The sequence below is a fragment of the Halichoeres trimaculatus genome, unplaced genomic scaffold, assembly GCF_033239565.1.
Source record: "Halichoeres trimaculatus isolate MK-OKI-2021-1 unplaced genomic scaffold, fHalTri1.1 fHalTri1_scaffold_10, whole genome shotgun sequence".
Lineage (NCBI taxonomy): Eukaryota > Metazoa > Chordata > Actinopteri > Labriformes > Labridae > Halichoeres > Halichoeres trimaculatus.
The window spans coordinates 31,758,585-31,778,781 of record NW_027437187.1 but is presented as its reverse complement, the minus strand read 5'-3'; the positions used below and the strand labels follow the sequence as shown (position 1 = coordinate 31,778,781).

Below are 20,197 nucleotides of genomic sequence, written 5' to 3'. Positions count from 1 at the left end.
ATGACGCTCATGGTAAATAAGGTCTTCATCCCAGAAATACACCATCAGCTTCAGCTCCATCCAGAGGGGGAACCAGAACCAACACAACATGAAAACAGTTTAATTTAACATTTGCAAAGTGTGCAGTCATCAGATGTTTTTGTCATAGCTTTTATTCCTCACTTGCGAACAGAGTGTGTGTGGAGAGAAAAGTTAAACACACCCTCAGGACAAGAATAAGAGAAAAATAAAAACAAATTCTCTGCTTTTATTTTGAAAGATTAATGGATAAACAGATGAATGGATTCTCTGTCCGTTTCCAGCCCATGAAAGACTTTCCTTGCTCCTTTTCTCCTCCATCTGTTTTGCTTTCTCCACTTTCTTCACTTGTTCTTTCTCTCAGTTCGTGTCGTCCTTGGGGAGCGAAGCGGCGTCCCTCCTTCTGGACGCCGTCTTTGATGAATGAAGTGATTACTAAACGGCCTCCTCTCTTTTCGGATAAATGGACTGTGCTGAGCGGCGGCGGTGGATGGATCTGCGTTTTTGGTCGTTCATTAATCAGCGCTGCGATGAAGCGCTCGCAGGTGTTCAGGTGTTTCGCTGATACCTGAGATTAATCCACTGCATCTCCTCAGCACATTGTTAATGTGAGAGTTTGTTTACTGTTCCTGACCGTTCTCTAAATTTAACACCTGAAATCGTACCAATTCTTTCGGGATGATCAATCATCAATCATTAACTACCTGATTGCTGCACTCATCATGAAAGAGCAGGGTTTAGATTCATCTTCTCTCTCAGATGAACAACCTTGTTGTAGATGCTCCTAATTATTGAGGTCTTTTTAGCAACCTAAATCAATAAAAACTGTCTTTTTGCTCTCAAACAGTTTTTCACTGAACCAGTTTGTCTTAGAAAAGCTGTCCCATGAACAAAAAACACAACTACTTGCTTGGATCCTGGTTCGCAGAACACCATTTAATAAATTATTGAGTAATGCCGGGAACACTCCAGATGCGTCTCTGGTCCGTTCTGCTTTGTTGCATGTCGGCTGCGTACTTTCTCATCAGTCCATTCACGCCAGCTGTGTGTTTAGTCCGGCACATTGCAAGGCCACTGGACAGCTAGAGTCAGGAGACCAAGGAAATCTCTGGATTCCCACCCTAATGACGATCCTCTCTTCATTCATGTTGGGCTGTAGAACCTCAAACCTGTTGACTCCGCACCCAGCTCTGTCAGTTTGTTTGTTAGTAAAGGTAAAGGGGCTGTGAGGAGTTTTTAAGTGATCTTAGAAAAGTCTATCTTCTTGATAAATGCCTGATGTAATCCACACTTTAAAATGAGATAATCAGCACCAATGTAGATTATTTTCAAATGCTACTTCGTAGCTTCCTGAGCAGGTCGCGCTAGACCGGATTGATTTCTGATAAAATTTCTGTGATTATTTTTCAGTGATGGTGGACACTGGAGTCTAACTGTCAGACAGAAAAAGGACAGAAGAGCAGAAGAAAGATAAACAGGAGAGTGATACAGCCTGAGCCAAAGGCTAACACAGTGGCTAATCTGGTTGTGATAATGTTCATTCCAACCCACAGGATTCACTAACATTACACATAACAGACATGTCTCACAGCACCGGGCTGTTGGTTGCACTACATATGGATGGCTACTAAACTACTGTAAGAACTGACCGTTTTCTTGTTGACACATTAGTCTATGGATAATATATAGCACCGGGATGCTAATAGTGCTACCATAGTCTGTAAACAAAAATAGATGTCATCTAGCTCGAAGAGAGGTCGCCACAAAAACTGCTCTCCCTGGTGACTGGCTGCAGTGTAAGTCAAAAAATCCAGCTCTCCAGTCATTCCAGATGGGCTGTGGTCAAACTTTAAAAAATTAATACACCTCGTAGAAATGTTTCTCACGTTTGATTGTTGAGGTGATTTGAAGATATTATTTGGCTGCCTTGTATTCAGGTCCTCTTTTTTTCTGAAAAGTTTCGTTTTCATTAGTTATAAGAGGTTAACAACGAGGCTTTACGTAACATTTAACAATGATTGACTGTGGGGATAGTAAAATATGTCAGAAGGAAGAGCCAAGAAGTGATTAGACTCCCGAAAAGAAAAAAAAAAAAAATTCTCCCCCCCACCAGAATCTCCCAGAGTCCTTCACAGTCTCTACTGCGCAGACTCTGGCTACCATGGCGACAGTGTTATTTTGGCTTCAAAACCATACAATGGTTAATGGCAAAGCTGTCCACTCTGTATACAGTCTATGAGTTCTACATTTAGCCAGCTACTGACGTTCGGTACAAATTTATGTTTGCTTGTTGTCATGTTTCAACAACAGTGCTACGTAACTATACTAATAAATACCTTACCTCTCTGTGATGTATCCGGTAAAAAGTTGTCTTGAACAAAGAAAATTTGCTCCAAAACAAACACATGCCTGGTTAAAAGTCCCTTTTTTAGACAGTTTGCATGAGAAGCCAACCCCAGAAGGTGGCAAGGTAGTCCAATTAAAATAGATCCTCCTCATAGCATCTTTGAATAAGACCTGATTTTGACACAGTGTTTTGTTTTGAAAGTCATCGGGCCTTTTAATGTGTTTTTTTGCGCACAACTTTCTTTTCCTGCTTGATCTGCTTTTTGAAAAATAGGAGTATTGTGTAATTGATGTGGAAGGCTTCAACTCTCCGGAGCAGGTACGCAGCCAGATCATTGTGGGGCAAAATGGAGCCGGACTGGAGACGCATCTGGTGTAATGTTGCTTGACTACAAAGAGCCAAATGTATAAAACTAATAATAAATAGAAACATTGGCCCTTATTTATCAAGCTGGTTTGGAAACTAGTACAGATTTGGATGTATATTTAGTTTGTAAAAGTAAATTGATGAAGTAGGGTGTGTTAGTTATTCAAATCAATCAGGCAAGCTTGTGTTGCTTTTTCAATGCAATGTACTTTACAGGGATTGAAAGAGGCAGAGTGAGACAGTATGGAGTGTAAATAGCAGCCTGGTTGTTAAGAGATTGTTTGGTTGATGTGAAATTTGTCCTGAGGTGCTGCCTCACCTTGCCTTAAACTGAAATAAGCTTTTAATTAGATGCATACGCTAAACTTGCAGCACAATAACAGCCATGTATTAACGTGTAACCCCCTGCACACAGGTGAATGTATTTCTGTGCATATATTACCTCACCTTCTCCCAGATGGCTCCAGGTTTTACCCTCACTGTGCGACACGCTGCGATGTGAAGCTGATTATTATGAAGTGAGACAGTAAGCAAAACAGTTCCAGTTTATCTGGAGGGGAGCAGGACGGGGCGAGACCAAATTCATGGAAATCAATCCAACACACTCCAAACCAAAAATGTCAACCTGCTGATAGCTCCAGGCAAACGGGAGAAATCCCAAAGTTGAAAGAAGTCATCCTCCAAATGAATGAACAAGGCTGGATCTGGACTGGAGTTAAGTTTTGAATACTAACACCACAGTACAGGGACCTTTTTTAAGATTAAATAGCTTTAAAACCACCACATCCTAAAACAATAGCTTGATTGTGAGCCAGTGACCTTGGTTGTGTGCTGATGTTTCATTCTCAGGTCCTGGTTTGACGTTGTATCTTGTTTTGTCTCGAGTTGACGTGCTCAGTCTGAGTGTTTTTCAGACGATTCTGGGAAACAGCAGCACTTAAATCCTCTCTGGTAGATGTCTGATAAAATGCTGAGGTCCTGCTGTGGTAATGGTGGCCTTACGGCGTGAAGCATGTGGCGTTTTCACTCAGCGCCGGCGCCCTGGGACGGTGAAGGAAAGAGGCAAATCAGCAGACGGGGCGGCCTCTGTCGGCTCCCATCTTCGTCCTCAGCAGGAATCTTGGAGGAGCTGTGATTACACGTCGTCTGCTCAGATACAAACAGGCCGCCGCTGTTTCCTGCCGCTCTGCTCCCTGACACCTTTTATTGGGTCTCAGGGGGCGTCTGAGCGCGCTCAGTGCTGCACGGCTGAGCCACAGGGGGAGATGTGCTGAAATTTTCTACACGAGGCAAACGGGGCACAAAAGAACTGAGAAGGGAATCAGGTACTTTGGCACCTGTTGTATGGAAATTGCATCAAATTCAATTCAGTTCCATTTTTTACAGTAAATTACTCTGAGCTGTTCAGAGGTGTGCTGTTCCACCTGATGTGATGGAAAATTCAGTTCAGTTTTTTTTATGTCAGGTATTTCTCTCTGTGTGAAAGGAGGAAATGAATCAGAATTAAAATGCAGCAGCTTCTGAACAAACAACCTCGTTTTAAACACAGAAGAAGACAAAAATGAACGACTGACCTCAAACATACATCCTTTTTCACTAAACTGTTTTATGTTGTTTCATTTTGTTGTCTGAAATTTTGCTTCAAACCACCAAACGATCCAGGATGAGAGCTCAGCGACTTCCTGGTTTAAAAAGCTCAAAGATACCTTCACCTTCTCTGTCCTGTAATGGGCCAAATATGCTAGTTGGGTCCCTGGTGCTCTGCTCAGTTGCGTGTTGACTTGGTGCGTCAGCTCACACTAGCCATGTGTTCAGCTCAGCCCAAGTCGCAAGACTGAAGAGTTCTCGCACTTTCCACTTCAGTAATAATCCTCTCCTTGCTCATGTTGGGCTCTATCAGTTTTTAGGTAGTTTGCGTTACTTCATGTCCTGCTTGATTGGCCCTCAATCTGTAAAAATGTTGCGTCACAGCTCAGGCTTCCGGCCAAAATTGGATTGTTGCGTATGTGCTGCGACCTGCCAGAGCAGGGATGCAGCCAGGTCGCAATGGAGCAGATCCAGTGTAATTTGACACATTGACTTGAATAGAAATCTATCTGATCCAGTGCAGTGATGGAGTGGAGCCAGACCGAGGCACATCTGGTGTATTTGGGCCTTAAAGGCAGGCTCGGCAGTCCTGAAAAACTAGCATGAATTTGAATGTAGCATCTACGTCGAGTCATGTCTCATTTAGAGGTAAGTAAACACCAAAACGTTAGCACATAAAGCTAAAAAACAAATAAACAAATGTGACTTTTGTTAGTACTCGCAACTGTCATGGTAGCATTATCCCCTTTTACCTGTGACAAGACACCAGGAGTAAAGCTTTAATACAAATAGTTCATGTACATTTTCTCTAGGACTTACTAAATATCACATTTTGTTTGCTTGTCAGAGCCCCTGTGGTAACAGTTTACAAGACTCTGATCCAGACTACAGCCCAGAGCCAAGTACCCCATCAGGTCAGAGAGGACAGGCCGAGGTCGAGCGAGAGGGGCAGTAGTTAGAGGCAGGAAAAGAAAGCCTTCGTCTTTCTTTTCCTGATCTGTTTAGCCGGTGAAGCTGTTACCAGTAATTGAGGTATGTTAGTTTCTCTGCCATTTTTCTGCTGAGTGTGAACCTGTACACCACTAAACTAAGGAACACGCATTGAGTCAGGGGCAGTGTGCGCCGGTGAAAAGTACGCGCAGGGGGAGGGCAAAACAGCAGGATGGGATTTAGATCATTTTAACCAGTATAACAAAAAGTGTATCTAAATCAAACTACCAATTATACCTTTAAGAGTTATGTACATGCTAGCTCCAATGTGTTTCCTACCTAGCTGACTAGCTACAAAAGTCTTCAGGTTTGATTATCTTCTTCATCACACCATCTAAGGGGTAGCCATAATATAGTGAGTGTAGTCTAAGCCTGCGGGATCATTTGGCAAAGTTCGTTGCTAAATTTAGTAGGCGTTGTGCTGAGTTTCTTAAAGTTTGGTTGTAGTCAGCTCCTTGCATTCATGCTAGCTTAATAGGAGCATCCAGGTCAAGTTAGCTCAGCGTGTAGGCCCAGTTTGTCCAAATTTGATGTGTTTAGCTTAGAGTTAAATTGGCAACAGTTTGGTTAAAGGTAGTTTCTTAATCATTAAGATAGATTAATAAATAAGAGATTAGGTTTTCTTTAGTGTTGTTTTGCTTAAAGTTAGCCAGGTAAGCTTCAAGTTCATTTTTGGATTCAGTTTCAAAATTTAACAGAAGTTTCTTGCTATACCAGTCACTTTTTCCTCTGGCCTTTCAGGTCTTTTTCTTTTTTTGTGTCAAATTGGCTTGAAATATTTCATAAATTCCTAAGCATAGGTTTCATCTTTTAGTCATGCTAGCTTAAGGCTAGCGTCTTAGTCATGTCAGCTTAGAGTTAGCCTGTTGCTCCAGTTTTTGATTAAAGTAGTTGCTTGGTGTGGTCAGCTATGACTTGAAGTAGCTGGTTGGAGTAAGCTCCTTAAAGAAAAAGAAGTATTTGTAAAGACAAATAATCTTCTCTTTAGTTTTGCTGAAGAGTTAGTCTAGCAAGGTTCAAGTCCGTTTTTGGATTTGGTTATATAAGGCTAACTTCTTAGCCTGCTTTTTTTTTCAGTCCAATTAGCTTAGTTAGCATAGAGAAAACTTGTGGATGGAGTTGGTTCAAGTTTTCTGCTGAATTTAGCTAACTGATTAATCGAGTCAGAAACAGAAAACAGGAAAAGTTCATTAAAGTTGTAGTTTTGTTATGAAACAGCTAGGTTTTTATTAAACCACGCTGGGCTAGCTGCGTCCTCGAGAAAGGAAATTGATATTCATGTTTTCATCTGTCTCATTTATGTAAATGTGAGATGTGATTTTGCTTCAACCTTTTGTGCATTTTGTAATATGAAGCCTGAACTCCGGACCTCAATTCTAAATAACCTTTTCATAAGCAATTGAAGAGTTTCCACTTTCCGTAGGAGGACTCGTCTCTCTTCATCATGATAGAGGTGTGAGAGCAATGTGAGGATTTAATTAAGTATCATGGCTGAGGGGAGCTGCTGTTCAATAGGAAATTGGTTTGATAATTGGGGGCTAACGGGCTATCACAATCACACCGCTGCTCCGGCGCTCCAAAGGGAGAACTGATTACCTGGTTATGTATTACAGGCCTGTACAGACTTTCATTTTCTTCATCTTCCCCCCGGCTGGGCTCACAGAGTTTAATTTAACGCAGGGAATGAGAGCGAGGCTGGAACAACGGGGAATGATTGGGTCAGTAAAGCGTCGCCCAAACAGCAGGAAATCCCTGAGAGTGAGAATTCATTTTCAGACAAGACGCCGGAGAGACGCAGGAGCTAACTGAAGCCGACAGACTGATTGACTAAGTCTGAGCAGCTTTACATGGAAGGACCTGCTGTGGTTAGAAAAACACTATTATATTATTTAATCTTATGTAATGCTGTTTCTACCCCCAGCCCACCGTCTGAGCCGAACCAGACGGCAGATGGCGATCAGTCAGTCTGGTTTCTATGAAGTTTCTCTTCACCAGTGAAGCTGAAACAAATATGAGTTAACACAGGACATCTTCTGCAGACCACACTCAGGTCTGAGCAAGAATTTGGGTCAGGAAGCAGTATATATCAATGCCATGAAGGCTGGATCCAGGAGGAGGAGGAGGAGGATGTAACTTTTGGACAGGTACACTTAAGTCTGTAAAATGCCACACTACTGTCTACATAGTCACCCAGAATTATATTAAAAAAGTCAGTTACAAGAATTCTTAAGCTCTGAATTTAAGTTTATTACTGGTATCAGCAGCATCCTAGCCCTGGGAATCATAGCTTATATAAAACATGGATGTAGTCTCACTAATGTCAACTATCTGCTCTTGAATCAGAGTTTTGAGGTTGATCATCAGCTGTTGCCCTGTTGGAAACACTGATCTTATCTCTGTGAAGCTGCTGTGGGGTAAAAAGGCAGGCCTTGAGCCCCCTTGCTAAGTCAGTCAGGCAGATCGGCTAAAATTAGCAGACTTGAAGCCGTTTTCTGAATAAGGGTGTAAAGATTAGAGGTAGACCGATATATCGGGCCGATATTTGGACATTTGTCTCTTTTGGCCATCGGCCGTATTTTCTTTTAAAAAAGACGATTTTTGATCCGTTGTATAAAATGACGCAATTTTTGATCAGGCACAAAAAAGATGAGCACCTCAAACTTGTGGAACCACTTGGATACATTACATACTTTTGTTCAAATTATATTAATAAGTTTAAATTTCTTTTTTGACATTTTAAGAAGAGTGTGAATGTTTACTACTGCTTGTTACATTGTGTGTTTACTCAGACAAAATATTTCATTGTTTTGAAAGCTGAATAAATGTTCACAGGACTTGACACGACTTGTAATAGATTTCTTTTAGTTGCTTAGAAATTGCTGCGTTTCACAAAAATGTGATAAATATATATTTATTTAACAATCGGCCTGAATATCAAATTGGAAAAATCGGCTATGCATATCGGCATCGGCCCCCAAAAAACCCATATCGGTCGACCTCTAGTAAAGATCAGTTTTTTTAATTGGTTGGTATGTGGTTTCTGGTACTTCTAGAGCATGCCTCAAGAGGGTATTTGAGGAACTGCAGTTTTTTTTTTTTTTTTAGCATTTCTGCACTGGCGTAATTTCCCGTGTGGAAGTGCTGAAAGCACAGTTCAACAAGTGTCCGCTTAAGGCTGGCTGCAGAAAGACAAGCAATTATTTTTCTTATTATTACATTTACTAAATTCATAAGGCAAATTTATTGATATCACATCTTTCATTTTTGAGTAAGGTCAACTTATTAAGTTTTACAGTGATATGCAACATTTTTTTTAACATAACTTAACGTTTGATTTTGTAACAAATAAGCATCAGGTTTATTTGATTAAAAAATTCAGTAGCATGTTTTTCTATAATTATCACAACTACTTAAGTTTCAAATGTATTTTTTTTTTTTTTTTTTTTTTTTTAAGGGAACCAGATTACAAGCATTTTTCAAGTAAACTCAACAGTTGACAGTGCCGAAAAAACAGCATATTGGTTATAAGAAGAACAAGTACAAGTTACAATATTCCCTCCAGGTGTGTACGTAATTTTTTCTTTTATTATTTTGCAGTCTCTGCAGTTTGAAACTTTCAGTCTGTCTCAATACAATGTAGGTTTCAATTGGATCAATTGTTCAGCCCTAATTTGCAGCCTGGTTCAAAAAACGTCTGGGGTCTGAAACGCTACTTTCTGGATCGGCACACACTCCACATGGGGTGTTTTTTTTTTTCCAACATAGCATTTTAGAAGATATTAAGATCACAAGTTTTCCCAATCAGAGGTGCATCTCACATGAATGACAGGTCTGGCATACTGTAGCTGTCAGTGAGGAGGTTCGAAGCCTGCCTCTTGAGTCAGCAATCCTAATAGGGCCCATGCCAACGATTAGCTTCATTACTTTGAATCAGGAACAAATAGGTGACGTTGCATCCTTAAATGGGAGCGTCACCCGGCTGGGGTCACTGAAATATGACTTTACTAAAAGCACAAGATGAGATGTAGATACTTCTTTTCTCCCAATATGTTGTTTCCAACACTTTATGTGAACGTCAGGGGAAACAGTTTTGTCTCGGAGGAGGAAAAACTTCATCACAGACCCAAATAACAATAATATGACTGCATTTTTCCACAAGTTGTTTCCATTAGTTGTCAATTAGCCACTTTTGTAAAGTTACAACAAACAGTAATGCAAACAGTACAAGTCCAAGCTACGTGACTTTTTCAGGTTAGAAGACATGAAAAAGTCATTTGAACAAACAAGTTTTTACTGTTAAATATCACAATGCTACTTTTTTTTCCAGAAAAGTGAAGCTTCAGACTCTCCTCCGATGCAAACTGCCTGCACACCTCAGATGAACGCTGTGTGTCTGTAAGTGTGAAAAGCAGCATAAGGCTCTGAAATATTAAATATTGATTCATGATCATGCATGCTTCGTCTTGTTGTTGCAGTGGTTCAGACACAAAGCAAGGCCAAGGCCAAAAACACATTTCTCACAGGCAGGTTGAGAAAATCATCCAAGTTAACTTTGTTCAAAAGGTGGTCATGGGTCAAAGACAGCTGGACAGATAAATGGGGCACACTCCAATTAAAACAAGGGTCAGACAACAGGTCAGACAGGCAGAGTTAAGGTTGGAGAAACGGGGCGGATGCACAGTAGACAGCCCGGCAAAGGTTGGACAAAGAGGACATGAACTGGTATAAATACTTCACTAATGGAGTGGAGGACGGTGGGTGGAGGAGTGGGCGGAGAAGGACTGATAATGGGAACAGTGGGAAAGAGGCTGAATCCGCAGTGATGAAGAAAGTGACACTCTGAGATGATGAGGAACAGCCTGACAGGGAGCAGAGGAACGATCTGGACCAGGTCGTGACAGCTGCTTATTGATGTCATGTCACTCCTGCACGGTGTTACTCTGCCTTGCGTTATGTTTGTTGTTGTTACATTCAGTTACGTCAGGTGGTATTTGCATACTTTTGCATATTTAATAAAAAGTTTCTGGGAGATGAAAACTCTCCTCCTTGTTCTGTTGCTCTCTAATTGACTGCTCGCTGTGAGTTTGCAGAGAGAAAAGCAGACAAAGGATCCGACAGTGTGAGGGCTGTGGATCACTTCGTCTCACATCAACCGGAGGGCAGAGGTTACAGACGCCAAAAATAACTCCAAAAGTAAACCAGACGAGACTGATTATTCCTTCTGAGGTCACATTAAGGCCTCATCTCTAAAGGAAGACTCTTTTGGCAAGATCACACATATCTAAACTTTCTAAAGACACCCCAAAATAAACCCTGAAGATGAACGACTCACCTTGAGCCTGAAGTCATGGTGTCAAACCGGGCTGTTTGAGGGCAGGGACCAAAAAAGACCACCTGCAGGATGCTGTGGGGCACCAGCACACACTAAGTTGTGATTTTTGAAGACAATTTTGTAAGCTCTTCAGCTGTATGTCTTTCTTTAGCAATCTGTTATCAAAAGATAGTTTTTGAAGGTGTTAGATAGCCTCAAGGTGGAATATTCTTTTAACTATGATACCCACTGTTGGGTTCAGATCAACAGAGAGGGGGATCAAACTCTTGATTCCTGAATTTCAGAGGAATCTTTGTGATGATGTAATTTGTGGTGAAAACTTACATGTCAAAAGGAGACACAAAAATTCTTAAAACATAAAAAAATCTTCCTGCATGAAGCTCACAGTCTGATAAGATTTGATTCTTTGTTTGTGACGTGATCATTTAGAAACTAATGTGAAAAATTAATTTGCGCATGTAGGAGTCAAAACTGTTGGATAGCTGATAGTCGTGGTATACGCTTGTCTTCTGGTGTCTTAAAGCATTGATCCACTTTACGTTTCTTTTGGTTTAAAACACAAAAAAACGTTATTTTAAGAAGTTACACAAAAAATATCCAGAAGTTTTAGTAAATCAAAATCCTATGTATGCTACAATTCACGGGCACGGTATAAAAACCATGTGACTCCACTGCTGGTTATTGTTAAACTGAACTGCGCAACTACACACAAGCTACACCCCCATCAATTCCCTCCCAATGCCGCGGTAACTCACGTATGTTCCAAAACCTACAGCCAAGCACCGTACCAAGCTCAAGTTTAAGCTGTATCAACAGAAAAACAACAATTACACATTTATGCAGAGCATTATATCAACATAATAATTATTTAACCACACTTAAATAACTTGAACTTGTCTCATACAGCCCACTTTGCCTCAGTCTCAATGTAAAATTCACAAAGCAATCTGGACAGAGCAAAAGAACCAAGTGCAACCGATTTTCAAAAAAATGTCTCAGCGCTGTGAGCTCTCGCCCCAGCGCTGTGACGGGAGCTGGATGGAGAGAGGGATTCCTTACCAGTTTCCTGTAGAGACCATTTATGACAGATTGGCACCAAATTCCCCAGTTTGACCCTTTCAAGCCCAGTGTAGACCCACCACTCCAGTTTGCTCATTAAGTTTTTGTTGGAAGTAGATTTGAAACCAGATAAGATATATCAACCATTCTCTATGCATTATTACCTCTGCCAAGAAGGTTCAGGAAACATTCAAAATGTGATAAGGAGGAAGTGGTTAAATTTTGAAGGTGATCCGGATCACCATCTGGATCCAGGACTTTTTTAAAGGATTCTTTATGAATGTGAGATAGGGCCATTTTCACCATATGTGTATATAACTCCACAATAAATGGTGGGATTGCTTTGCAAAACAATACAAGACAAGGTCACCATAATTTCTGACAGATGTAAAAGTACGATCCAGATCCTGGCAATATTCTGGATACTAAGATCTGGAACATGAAATATGTACTGGGTCATCATAATTTAATGACACTGTCAGGAAACAAATTATTGTACAAAACTGCAACTTACACCGAATTGTAGGACACAGTATGCTGAAAGGGAGTATAACATTAAAGTAGGACTAAAGTGTTGGTGACAATCACAATATGTTTGATGGAGGTCTGGGCTCTCTGAGTGCTTTTCTAGCTAAAGTTTGGGATTTAAGGGTTTTACTGATGTAGAGCAAAAGTTTGATGCATGCAATAACCAGTGTTGTGCCAGCTCATAGTTCAGCTCACACCAATTTAAATGAACTAGTTCATTTAAATTGGTGTGAGTTTCTGGTTCATTTTTGAAAAATTTGAACTTAGTTCATGGTCCAAAAAATTAAGTAGTTCACATTATTTTCTCACTGCAAGTTCTTCTTTCCATCAGAGTCTCTGTGCTTTGATCCATATCTGCCAATTCCTCTAATAAATGAATCCCTGTATGCTGTCAAAGCATCACAGACGGCAAAATCGTAGCCGCTCTGTGTGAATTGTCTGCAGGATGAGTCATGCTGAATGTATGGAGAGTGCAGTAGTATAAGATCTGACTTCTCTTGCCGTAAATTACAGTAAATCACAGAGCTGGGCATCTCTCGGTACCTCCCATCACCTCTCGGCAACTCCCCTTTATCTCTTGGCATCTTTTGGTGCCTCTTGGGTTGTGAACAGCCATTCACTGCCCCAGGGGTTAACTTCACTCACGTTTCTGTTCATGAGTTATAAACTGAACACTGTTCATCACTGTTCATGAAAATATTTTCACTCATTCACTCACAACACTGGCAATGACACTTCAGCATGTGAAAATGTAAAGACATGCTCCTGCAGACTTGGTACTTTAGGTCATGAAGGAATGAAGCTATATTAGGCTTTCCACACACTAGATGATTTAAAGCCAGATTTAAGACCCGATTCGCCTCCTCTGGTGATCAGGGGGAGTGTGTGGCCTGATCACCTTTCAGTACTCTTTGTAACAGATGATTGGTCAAAATAATCTTCAGGTTTTTGGTAGAAATAGGAATATTTCACAGCTCCGTTCTGCGTCAGAGCCTCCCTTATGTGGAATCATGAGCATCAAATATGTCCATCTACAATATCAGTGTCTACGTCAACAAATATACCTGGAAAAACAAAAACTGATAAAGAAGAGAAGCTCTAGGCTGAAAGTCTGCAACCTGCGGCTCTGGAGCTTCATGAGGCTCTTTTACACCTTTGTAGTGGCTCTTTGTTGCAAACAAATTTTGTATTGAAAAAAAAAGTTTTGAAAACTGTTATTGGAAAAGTATTACATTTCAAGTTGTATGTATTTCTTTAAGTAATTTCAATCAAATTTTTGCAGTTTTTATATTTAAAATATTTTTAAGATTTTTTCCTCATTTTTCAGAATTTTTGCAAAGTTTTTGAATTTCAATTTTTGGTAATTCTTTCAAATAAAGAAAAATGTTTTTTAAGTTTTGCTAAATTCAATGTTTTTATATTTTTGCAAAATTTAAATTCCATTTTTAACTTTTGCAATTTTTTAAAATTTTCTGAAAAAATGTGCGTTTTTTTTCCAAATTTTTTAAAATTTCATAATTTTTGGAAGCTTCATAAATTTTGCAAATTTTTGAAATTTTTGACATAACAGTTCTTTAATTTATTTTTTTGCTATTTTATTAAAAATAGAAAAAAAACATCACATGTTCAATTTTACAAACACAAAAAATGTTTGTTCAAATAATTTTTTAGTAGATTTTTATTTTGTGTAGAATTTTATACACGTTATGTCTTTATTGTAGTTTTTGTGGCTCCTGAATGACTTTAATCCAGGTGAGCTGAGGCAAAATGGCTCTTATGATGGTAAAGGTTGCAGTCCCCTGCTCTAGACCAATTCTTTTTTTCTCTTTGTGTTGCTGTGTGACAGAACAGCTCAGATCTTATGTTCGTGGTATCATTACTACACACCCGTTGTAAACTGTTCTGAACTGTGCATTCTAATGTATAGCTTTTAAGGTTTAATTCGCTGTTTTTATCTGGAAGGTCAGAGGCTAAAGTTGTCCCAGTTTATGCCTGGAGGTTTGTAGCTCTGAAACTGAATTTAAAACAGGTTACAAAGATGTAAGTCTTCTCTAAAACATGGAATTGATTGGCTTTTAGAATTAGGTGTTATACCAGGATGCATCATGGGGAATGTAGTCTCAAAGGTTTGTAGAGCTCGACCCACTTAGACCAGGATCTCTCTGCCTCTGACATCAGCGTTTGAAACATCAAATGATTCTGTATTATTGTTCCTGCTCAATTAGACTGTTTCTTCATCTCGGTATTCTCCTCCTCCTCTGCCTCCTCTTCATCTCCCCAGTACCCTGCTTTTTTCTTCCTCTGTGGGCCAATCAGAGAGCCACAATATGCAAATGTGTTTATGTGGATGTCCTATTTCTTTATAAATAGCTGAATGCAATAATGAAGAGGTGTGAACTGTAAACAGACAAAGAGTTCTGTTTGGAGCTTTGAATTCAATCTGTGATACTTTTTAGATGTTTATTTACTGTTCAACCCCAAAGACGACATAAGTTGAAGAAAATCAACATACATTTTTGAAAAAAAAAAGAGTCATCATTGTGGAAAATGCGATCTTTTAGGATAGAGGGGCGTAAAACATGATTTAAAATGAAATCAAAGCTAAAAACTGAGATTAGCAAAAGATATTTAAATATTATATGAATGCAGTGATGTATTTTTTATCTGCATGAATTAAAATGTAAAATTTAAAGACTGTAGGGATCAGAAAAAGCAGCTATTTCACTGCCAACGACCTTGAAGACATTTTTAAATTAGTTTTGGATTTGAGATGTTTTTCCATCAAATGTTTGTTAAATCACCTCCCTGAAGAAATCAGGTACACCATAACCGTGTTTCATATCAGGCTGCAGAGACGTTTTAATTAGTCATTAAACCTAGAGAGGATGTTTATTTGAAACGTCTTCAACAGTAAAAAATGTGAGATGAAGTAAAAGTTTGAGGACACTCCGGAGGGACTCAGCCGTGAGTCGCGAAGGATGTAAACAAATAAAAGAGGAGGTAAACAAACTCATCTGTCCGTGTCTTGTCTTTCTCCTCAGTTCGCATCGTGTGGAGTCGGCAGTGGTGTGAGATGTCTCCGTGTTTGGATGATGAAGGCTGTGATCTCCTGGTCAATCAGTCGGGCTGGACCTGCACGCAACCAGGAGGCCGAGTCAAGACCACCACGGTGAGAGCTAGATTACTCCTCAGAAGTGTGTCTTGGAGGGGGATTAGAGGGTGACCTCGGTCATGTCCGCGTCTTCAATCTTCAGTCTTCACACACAGATAAAAAGCTTCAGTCTCTTTTATTGCTCTCTTTTCTCTGCGTGTGTTTAATTTGAAGATCCAGTTTCGATGTTAGCCTTTAAGAACATAATAACATCCTTTAACAAAGACACTGCCGGCCCTTAATAAAATCACAGCCTGCGTGTGTGTGTGTAAAAGTGTGTGTTGATTGAATAATTACAACCCATGAGCACTCTTCTATCCATCTGCCACCATCTCTTCGCAGCAGCTGATTAAATGGAGTTGATTCAAAAGCCTCTTCATGCAGCAGATAATATCACATCAAGCAAAGCTCGTTCGAGATCGGATGATTTTTCTTTTTTTTTTTTACTCAAACACTTAACTCTTCCTGCTCTCAGTCGCTTGCTTGCTCTCTGTTAATCTGATGAGGCTGATTATCTCTATCAGCTCTCTGTGCAGCTCTACTGTCTGTTCAAAGCCTGCAGGTGAATTTACTCTGGAGGGTTTGTTGGTCCTGTTTATGCTTCTGCAAAAGCTGTCAACATTTACGCATTAACTCATGAAATTAATCCTAAGATCTGAATGTGAAACTCTTTTTTGGATGCAAATTAATCACGACTTCTTTGCCTCGAATGCAAATTTGTGTGGAGCCTCATTACGTTAATGAGAGCCAACAGTGAGAAAGTAAGGCACTTTGTGTTCGGTAGATTATTCCTTTGTAGTCTTTGCTTCTTGGCAACAAATCTTACACCGTTAGAAAGCCTGTTTATTTCTCTTTTAAATGGTGCCACATTTGTATAGAACATGCATTTCCAGGATGAGAAGCTGAGCTGAGTACGTGGGCTGCACCCGTGACAAATTTGCCAAATCTTCTCTGCCGATGCTAAACAGCTTATTCTGCTTGCTTATTCATGACAATCAGGAGCCTTTGTTGTGTGCAGAAGAAGCAATTTTACCACCCATCAGTTGCACAGTCTCTCCAGATAGGAGATGATAAGGTATCAGGCTTACAGAAATGGGAAGGACATAAGGTCACGGTGACCTTTGACCCTTAATGACCAAAATTCAATCACTTCTCCCTTTGCTCTAAATAGACGTTTGAGCTGCGCTCAGTCCTCTTCTTGTCTCTTGGAGGCTGCCTCGACATGATGGAGCAGATAAGAGTGATTTACCTGACACTCTGCTTTCACAGTACGACCCACCTTTGACCTTTTAAGTCGATCATTATCTCCATTTCATCCGAAAACACATTTCCTGTCTGAGGCCGTGCCCACCTGACCCTGGGTTGACTGTATTACATCTTGGTCATCAGGGATATCTTTATACAGACTCACTACACTGCATTCTCCAAACTCTGTCACACTCCTGGACAGTCATGTTAGCTCCTCTGTCGCCTTCAGCAGAGATCTCGCATTGCCCATATTGGCCCTCATTTATCAAACGTGCGTACGCCTGAAAAATGGGTGTACGCTCCTTTCCACGCACATCGGCATTTATCAATCTGAACGTGGGCGTCAGGTATGTTCAAATCCCACACGAGGTCTGAGTTCGTGTACGCAAGTTTCATGTCAGTGGGGAGCGTGATGCAGCGAGGAAAATCCATCTGTGGAGAATAACTATTAGATCACATGAGGGCAAGAATTTTCAACAGAAAAACTGATGTTCTTAGATTAATGTTTAGATCCTTGAATTAGATATAACACCAAGAATGTTTCTAACATTCACTCTTCTTCCTCCAATTTATAAAGCTGGTTTCTTCCTATAAAAAATGTTATTCCTTTCTCGGTGTACTTAAAAAAATAGAATAAAAATGGAGAGTTAGTTAACAGTTTTTAATCCATTCTCATTTCCATGATATAGTCTCTGCAGAGAACATTCACTCTTGATCAAACTTTTAGCCTGAATTTTTGTAAGGAAGCTGTATTGATTACAGGATTCACTGTGAAGATTATTATTTCACACATCACAAAATACATGAATGTAAACTGTGTGTGAAAAAGTGACTATTAATTAACAAAAGATATTCATTAACATGAAATCGCAACCAATGTGCTCGTCTTGTGGTACGAATAATCATAAACTCCGGTCTACCCGAGCATAATTTCTCATTGTGTCGTAAAACGGTGCTACCTCCGCTGCAGAGCCACAGCTGGCTACGAGGAGCTCGCTGCTTAGTGTATCCGCGCGCGTAGCGTGCCAGATATAAACAAACGCAGGTAGTCTGCCAGGACGAAGAGACACGATGAGAACTAGAGCCTTATTTAGCGGTGTTTTTGTGTGAAAGCAACGCGCTGAAAATTCTCTAAATAAAGCGTGAATGCAGACCGATATCAGATTTTTTTGGTGGGAGTCCGTTTATTTGTGTTTTTGGTCAACTAAAATATGGCCCCTTCTGAGTGCAGAGGAAACCGGCAGAGGAGCAGGGAGGGGGTGTTTGGTGCGAGCGCCCTGGGCTTCTGCTGCACAAAAACACTGCTGTAGGGGTAATTTCTGCCCTAAACCTTGTGATAGGACCCAACTTGTTCCATCCCGGAGTATCACTTTAATGGAAACAATTAATAATACTGTGTCTTCTTACAGTCAAATATCACAGACGAATTAATCAAGGTATAAACGAAGGCTGTGTAAATTAAATGTTTAAAACTCTGCTGTAGTTTAGTTTGTCACATCCACACTGTTGAATCACTGCAGTGATTTTCTTGCAGACAAGCTTTTTACCATTGACTCTACTTTTCCAGTAGCCAAACAACGCGGCGTCATTTCCTCTCTAACTCCGTTGCTATGGGGTTGTCGATTTCCAGCATGGTGAAATTCCCTTTTTCCCGTAATGCTTTCCTCCACGTCGTAAATTCCGTGGGTTCGGCTAGCTGAACCTTGAATATTTAGGGGCGTGTTATGTAAATTACGATTGTTTTCAGCCGCCGCATTTATCAACAGCTGATCAGGCGTGGTACGCACGTTTCATAAATCACACTGGAACATTGCTGTAGGATTGTTTTTACACCCAGATCTACGCCAATTCCCAAGATTGATAAATGAGGGCCAATGAGAGAGGGAACGCACAGCTTATATCTTCTCTCCAAAAGCCTCTGTTGTTTTTCACCAGCTCTCCTCCCTCATAGTTTTTGCCTCCTCTGTTGATAAGGTTAAAAGTCTGGTTTCTGAGTAACCAGATACTTGTCTGGACTAGCAAGTTTTCCTGGACACTGGTTGTGCTACAAGATGAAGAACGCTTATCTAAGACAGACATGGGCAAAATACAGCCCGTCGGGCGTCTCTATCTGGCCCACCCGGGGTCAGTCATGAACTGAAATATAAATAGAAAAAATGTGTGGCATGCAAAAATAATGTGTTGCTTTTATTTTGAAAAAGTGTGATGTTTGCAATCAGTATTCCCTCACAATATTTCCTTGGTGACAGCGGGAGGAGGGTACAGAGGAGAACAAATGTTACATCATCACAGAGATGGTGCTAGGACTTGTTTTTTTTTTTGTTTTTTTTTGCATGTCATTAAGTGGTTTCCCAAATCTCTGTCTTCTCAGGGTGTGTTTGTTTGTGTGTGTGCACATGTTTGTGTGTCTGTGTACTCGTCTGGGCTGAGCGTGTTACGGAGAGCAGAGCAGAAATGTGTACACACTGCTGTGTAAGGACAGTAATATACTGATACTGTTTCTGTCTTCAATAAACCTGCAAAAGGTGGCAGATCGAGTCAAAACTTATCATTCTTACTATTGCTGGGAAAACCTACCAGACGGTCTATGGGATTCTCCAGATGTTTGGCGGATGAACCAGCTGATCACGGTGGTGTAAACATAGCAGGTTGCTACAACAAAGTACCAGCTGAAGTCAAGAATTTCACCATGAAAAACAGTGCAAAACAGTCTGCAGCGCTCTCCAAATGCAAGCTGAGAAACGGAGAAAAAAAAAAAAAAAAAATACACCAGGGGAAAAATACGGCTTTTGTGAAAACAGGAAATTAATGTGAAAATAGAACAATCTAGAAAAGCACTCACATCACTCTGTGATTGTCATGCAACACTTGAGTCCTACTTTAATGTTATACTCCCTTTCAGTAGACTGTCTGCTACAATTTGGTGTTAGTTGCAGGTTTGTACGATCATTTGTTACCTGACAGTGTAAAAAATATGATGATGCAGTATATATTTCATAATCCCAATCTAAGTATCCAGAATATTGCAGGATCTGGATCATACTTTTACATCTGTCAGAAATTATGGTGACCTTGTCTTGTATTTTCTGTGCAAAGCAATCCGACCATTTATAGTGGAGTTATATACACATATGGTGAAAACAGCCCAATCTCACAATGATAAAGAATCCTTTAGAAAAGTCCTGGATCCAGACGGTGATCTGGATCACCTTCAAAATGTAATCACTTCTTCCTTATTCTATTTTTGACATTTCCTGAAAATTTCATCAAGATCTTTTTCTTAGTTTTTGGGTTATGTTTTTCACAGACAAACAGTCCGTCTATGCATCTTATTTATAGATAATCATCAAAGTAAGAATTAGGTAACCATGCAACAAGTGAACTCAATGACCATCAATTTTAGGTGGTTATAAGTAATTTTCCTCCTTCCTCTATTTCTGATAATGGATGTACTGAAGTAGGATAAACCACATGTCCTCTCATAGTGATGAAGGTAACAAGCCAGAAGTTTCTAAGACCAGCAGTGGCATCACTCAAAACCCAAGAGGTCATTTACCTCCCGAAATATAAC

General features: G+C 40.1%; 1 protein-coding gene across 2 annotated transcripts in view; it reads left to right on the top strand.

Moving 5' to 3' along the window:
* The window catches only part of LOC141797047 (chemokine-like protein TAFA-5), a 97,936-nt gene that overhangs the window by 51,301 nt on the left and 26,438 nt on the right, over positions 1-20,197 (top strand). For both annotated transcript variants that reach the window (XR_012598918.1, XM_074678439.1), the window contains exon 3: positions 15,269-15,396. Coding sequence is in view for 1 of the 2 variants with exons in the window: in XM_074678439.1 (XP_074534540.1) it covers positions 15,269-15,396 (128 nt within the window). In the remaining variant the exon portion in view is untranslated. The remainder of the gene's footprint in view (positions 1-15,268; positions 15,397-20,197) is intronic.